The 6656-nt window shown below is 36.4% G+C and overlaps 1 protein-coding gene across 1 annotated transcript; it reads right to left on the reverse strand.

Annotated features, from left to right (window-relative positions):
• Window positions 1-2332: 2332 nt before the first annotated feature.
• LOC131614117 (uncharacterized) lies at window positions 2333-3655 on the reverse strand. The gene has a single exon (XM_058885745.1). It carries the CDS (start codon window positions 3653-3655, stop codon window positions 2333-2335), a length of 1323 nt encoding a protein of 440 aa, XP_058741728.1.
• Between the last annotated feature and the right edge of the window lie 3001 nt (window positions 3656-6656).

Consider the following 6656-nt stretch of genomic DNA (forward strand, 5'->3'; position numbering starts at 1 on the left):
ATCTGATGTCTTCTTCAACTATAAAGACAAAAAAAAAATAATAATAAAGTAACATTTAAATGGCTTAAGTATGGCCCAGAAAAGTTAGTATATGAGATAAGCTTCATATGAGTGAACAAAATAAGGAATTTTATTTTATATTTCAGGTTGAGTGAGAGTATAGATGATCATGACATAAAGAAAATTTCACACTATATCTTAACTTAAAACATCATCTCATTTAAGTATTAAACAATCACTTCTTAATTTGATGTAAGATTTAAACCTTAATTAATTCATCTTAATTATAAGAATGAGCATGAGTAACCAACTTAACTTTTGTAGAATGCGTGTCCACAGCTTGTTGAAGAACCGACATTGAGAACATCATGACAACTATAATATTGTAGTAAACCTCAGGATGCATGCAGATTATCTATAATATTTATACCATGAAGCAACATTCCACCAGTAGAAAATTAGAAAATGAAAATTATCAACTTGAGATCACAGTTATGCATTGGTGATAAGAAAGAGGTAATCTGCATTCCAAGGCTTAGATACAATTATACAAGTTTTGTTCTGAACCTCGGGATGCAGATTAACACATCCTCACCCAATATTACTCTCTATCTCCTCACCCAGTAAATAGACTCTCATTGCAAATAGTATTAAGCAAATGAGAGTTGCACAAAGAGCATGTACAGATACTGTAAAGAGATAGATAGCTTGAATTATGTTTGATTGAATCATCAACATCATCATTATATATAGGAATTTATAATGCCCATCAAATATTTTAAGATTGTTCTTGCCAATTTTTTCTAAGATTCTTAACTTGACTGCTTTCTTGAAAAGTACTTAGATCACTTGTTCTTGGCAAAAGGTCACATTCAATATGTAGGCTTATACTAAAATTCCTGAATTTTTTTTGTCGATCAGAATAAATACCAATAATTAATGCAGTGCCATAAGGCTTCACCACTAATGTGATAAGCTAGCTTAATGGAAACACTTCATTCCCATTTCTGCAAATATGTCCTATACTTGAGGACCACTAAGAGATTTATTCTTGAAGTTAACCTGAATGGTCTAGAATAATTCAATTTCTTAAGAACGAGCCCATAGTTATCGATCTGAGCGTATAAGAGGACCATTTTGTTCTCATTACTAACTTACAACAAAAAAGAATAATTTAATGTACTAACTAATTTCGTAAAGGACCACAAATCACAATGGGCATTCTCACGAGTGGATTCAAATCTAAGACTTTTGATTAAAAGAAATGAAACTTGATCTATTTCTTACAAGTGCTCTGATGACTGCATCATAGTGGTGAGTGGGGGTGGCTCATGTGTTGGTTGAGTTGTTGAACTACATATGATATGTCAGGTCTCGTGTTTAGCAAGTAAATTAATTGGCCCACAATCTTCCTTAAGCACCGGGATTACATAGAGGCTGAACTTCATATAATAGTACACTTAGGGTATGTTTGGTAAAAATAGCGGTTGACTGATAAGCTAGCTGATAGCTTATAGCTTATGGCTGATGGCTGATGACTGATGACTTATAGCTTATAGCGGATGGTTGAGACTGATAGCTTATAAGTTCATTGAAGTGTTTGGTAAAATTAGCGGTTCAATTAACTTATAAATGTAAAATGACATAAAAGATATTTAATAGATAATTATTTTATTTTAAATTAAAATAAAATATAAGGGTTAAAAATGAAATTTAATTAAAATAATAAGGATAAAAAAGGAAGAAAAAATAATAAGCTATAAGACATAAGCTAAAACGCTATTTGAAATAGCGTCTAGAAAATAAGCTATAAGTTAGTAAAATAAGCTATAAGCTCGTGATGAAAAGACCGTTACCAAACGGGTCTAAATTATCATATGAGCTTATACGACATAAGACATAAGCTATAAGCTCGAAAATATGTCTTACCAAACAGAGCCTTAATGCCATGATTTTAAAACGTGGACCACATCATTATCAAGTAACAATTAAGGTGTGATTGTAAATCACAATAAAAATCGCATCATAACATCGTAACGACCATATCATAACATTGTGATAGGAAGTTAATCCTATCAACACTATAAAACTAGGGTTTTCTAACTAAAGGGGAAGAACACTACAAGCTAAGAGAATAAAAGATAAAATAAACTTTGATTTTTCATTGATTCCCATAATGTCTCAATGAGACTACAATATATAATACTTCTAGTGGGTAATAAACTTAAAGACCCAAATAATAGTAAAAGCCCAATAACAATATTGATAACTAATAATATAAATTCTATTATACCCCTCTATCATTGCAGCCGGGTTCACTTGAACCTTGTCCTCAAGGTTCTAAAATTACTCCCGGATCCCATTGCTTAAACTGAACAATCATAACAGAAAAATTATAAAAGGCGAGCAGTACCATACGCCCATCTGGATCCCATGTTGCACACTTGACAAAACCACTGCTAGTTGATGACCATTGTTCTGATGTCCAAGTGATTTTTTTCCAAAGATAAAATGTTCTATCAAATTTTGAAGCAAAGAAGTAATCTCCAGTGGGTGACCATTTTAACATTGATATGCCTCCTAATCCTCGTCGAATAGGTGACCCCACACCTTGAGTAACATACCACACAATGAAAGAAGAGCTCTCGTATGAAGCAGAAGCTAAGTATCTTCCATCCGGACTCCAAGTAAGGTCGCTAACATGTTCTCCATTTTGACTTCGAAGAAAATCAACCAGGATATACCGAATTCCAGAGCCTCTAAATAAACTTCCTACATAGGATATAGTGCCGGATCTAGCAGATGTTGTGTTTCCGGAATATGAAGTAGACCATATGCAAATTTCACTCTTGCAACCCACAGCCAGCAAACAAAATGCACCGAAAATATCGTACAAGAGTTGTGCCCCCATTTGTTCCAGCAAACGCAAAAAGAATAGACCAACAAAGAAGTTTATCACCCAATGCACAACCAAACAAATCGTCATTGCTTCGGTTCTGATCTTGCCAGGTAATATTTCGGACATGAGGAGACAAAGAATCGGGCCAGCACCAAGAGCAAATGATAGCACATACAGCAACATGCCACCGACAGATAGATATATTGCTCCAAATCCTGATGCATAAGAACTAGCAGCAAATCCCTCCTTGCCGTAATTCGTGAACCACACAAATTCATCCTTGTCAAGGCCTTTTAGCAATACAACCCGAGCCGAGGGTTTTCCATCCTCCCCTACAGTTGACAAGGCCACAGATATTGGTTCCTTCAAACTCGCCGTCATAGTTTCATAATATGCTTTAAGAGTACCATAATGGGGACGCATAAACTTCAATAGCTTGGGAACTGAGGTCATGGCGTTAGTTGAAGTACGAATTTCATGTCTCATGCTCTCACATTCCACATTTCCAAATGCATAATCAGGATGTATGCTAATTATGGCCTTCTCGCCCTTTTTCATTGTCGCCACTGCTCGGTCTAGACCAGTAATTACTTGTTCCTCGTCAGTTACGAATTTCAAGGGTTGTGTTTCATCAATTCCTCTTTTCTCCAATACAGTGCCATCTTCTAGCATAGCCGTGTAACTGACAGTAACATTTTCACCCTTGTTGGCTGTGTAAGCACCCTCCCATTCTTTCAAAATTTTCTTAATCACCATGGAGTCACCAGTTACATGATAGCACATACAGCAACATGCCACCGACAGATAGATATATTGCTCCAAATCCTGATGCATAAGAACTAGCAGCAAATCCCTCCTTGCCGTAATTCGTGAACCACACAAATTCATCCTTGTCAAGGCCTTTTAGCAATACAACCCGAGCCGAGGGTTTTCCATCCTCCCCTACAGTTGACAAGGCCACAGATATTGGTTCCTTCAAACTCGCCGTCATAGTTTCATAATATGCTTTAAGAGTACCATAATGGGGACGCATAAACTTCAATAGCTTGGGAACTGAGGTCATGGCGTTAGTTGAAGTACGAATTTCATGTCTCATGCTCTCACATTCCACATTTCCAAATGCATAATCAGGATGTATGCTAATTATGGCCTTCTCGCCTTGCAATTTACATTATTCAGGTTTATTATTTACCGCCTTCATTTATATTTATTTGCATGATATATTATATGCCAATTATTATGCCTATCATTATGAACCAAATTTATTTATGCATGTTTAACCATATTAATATGTCTGGCTAATTTATTTAGATGTCAGTATGTAAAATAATTTAACCGTAGGGATCCGAAATAAATTGGCTTAATTATGGTTGATTAAATATCACTTGTTTTTGGTTTGTATGCCTAATTTAATTAGTAAGTCTTAAAACCAATAGAGCGAAAGTTTGAGGAGTTAAGACGGTCAAAGGTTAAAATCAATAGAGCGAAAGTTTGAGATCTTTAACTGGATAGTAGACATAGGACATTAGTTTTAAGGATGGCGAAAGCGTATTAGAACTAATTAGAACTTATTTGTTTTCAAAAAGTGTTTTTACACCCGAGCGGGATGGCGAAAGCGTACGTTAGGGATATTAGCATGTTCCGAGTCAACAGAGCGAAAGTTTGAGATTAGGAGATTTAAGTAGATAACGACTTCGTAAAACAAGCATTTTATTAACTATGTTGTTTTCAAAAAGCGTTTCTAAATCTGGTGGGATGGCGAAAGCGTACATTAAGAGTTAGGATCGTAGTCTAAATCAACAGAGCGACAGTTTGAGAGGAGGACTTTTAATCAATAGAGTTAGTAAAGATCTTTGATTTAATTAGAATCTGGCCAATGGAACTTCGGATCACCTAAGTTAGATGAAATACATACTGATATCGGTTTGTTATTATATTTTACCTAGATTTAAGATTTTAGTTTCCCCATTTATAAAAAAAACCCCAAATATCATTAGCCTTAGCTTTACATAGTAACTTTAGATAACGGTAGGTCGATTTATAGTCCCTGTGGATTCGATATCTTTTAAAACTACACGACACGACTGTGCACTTGCAGTTATCCCGACTAATAGACACGCAAAGTCGCGATCAAGTTTTTGGCGCCGTTGCCGGGGACTATTCAAGTCGATATCGTAACTCGCTGTTACACCGTAGAGACTAAGGCATAATTTTTTTTTTTTTTCTTTTCATTTACTACTATGTATCACCCAAACTTTTTCTATAACCCCCACTCCCAGTATTTCGAGGAATCACCTGGATCCTATAAATCCGATCTCGAAATACTATTGGAGAATTTCAATGCTGCGTCACAAACTCATTCTCACCCAAGTCACCTCTGCAACTCCCAATCTCAACATTTCGAGGAACCACAAGAAACCTACAATCCAAACCTCGAAACATTAATTGGGGATTATAATTCGACACTAGCTTATCCTCAACCGAATTCCCTCTATAATCATCAATCCCAACATTTTGAGGAACCGCATGAATTTTATAATTCCAACCAAACCTATCCTCAACCGAATTTCCTCTACGATCACCACAATCAATATTTCGAGGAGTCGCCAGAATCCCATAAATCCGACCTCGAAATAATAATGGAAAATTTTAATGAAACATCTATGATGACAAGGAACTTTGTGGAAACACAAAATGCGACGCCAACCTACTTCGAGGAACCACAAGAATCCTATAATTCTAACCTTGAAGCATCAATAGAGGATTTCAATGCAACACAAACTTATCATCAACCAAATTTCCTCTACGATCACCACGCCCAACATTTTGAGGAGTCGCAAGATTATCATAAATCCAACCTCGAAATCTTAATGGAGGAATTCATTGAAGCACAAACTCTCTCTAGGCTAGAATCTATGATGACGAAGCACTTTGAGGAAACGAAAAATGCAACGCTAGCTCCCTTTGAAGAACCTCAAGAATCCCATAATTTTAACTTCGAAACATCAATGGAGGATTCCGATGAGACGCTAACTCACTCTAGATTAGAAGCCATGATGGAGCACTTTGTAGAGACACAAACCGTCCAAAACCAAGAGTTTATCAAACAAAGTCTTCAAAACAATGAAACCCTTAGGCAACTGACCACTATGGTTGAGTCCCTCGCGACCCACAACATGACATTAGAGACTCAAATCTCCCAACTTGAACAAAACCTTCTAGGAACCTTCCTTGAGGAGTATGTGGATGTTGAAACAACCATTAGTGAAAAACAAATTGAAATTCCTGAGGAGAGTGATAATGAGATTGAGGAGAGTGATTATGAGATTGAGAAGAGTGATAATGTGGTTGAAGAGATTTCTAGTGAGAAAAGAGTGGAGATTGAGGAAAATACACCAACACCATCTGAAAGGGAGGTGGTAGAAGAGGTAGAGAGGGAAACACCTATTGTTATTCCTCTTCCCTATACCCCACCAATTTCTTTCCCGCAAAGTTTTATGGAAGCTAAGGTAGACTCCAAATCCATAATGTATGTGAAGGTATCAGAAAATATCAACACTAATGCACCCTTATTTGAAGCCTTGCATAAAAAGAGAAATTTAGACGACCATGAAACTAAGGATATCGTTAGTGATAAGAGGGTAAGGTTAACCTTTGAGGTGGTGGATAATATCACTAAGCCCGAACTCGAAAAGATGATACTTAGGATCGATCCAGAACCGCCACCACGATTTCAAAAGAATGAACCACCCCACAG

The sequence above is a fragment of the Vicia villosa genome, linkage group LG6 (assembly GCF_029867415.1).
Source record: "Vicia villosa cultivar HV-30 ecotype Madison, WI linkage group LG6, Vvil1.0, whole genome shotgun sequence".
Taxonomy (NCBI): Eukaryota; Viridiplantae; Streptophyta; class Magnoliopsida; order Fabales; family Fabaceae; genus Vicia; species Vicia villosa.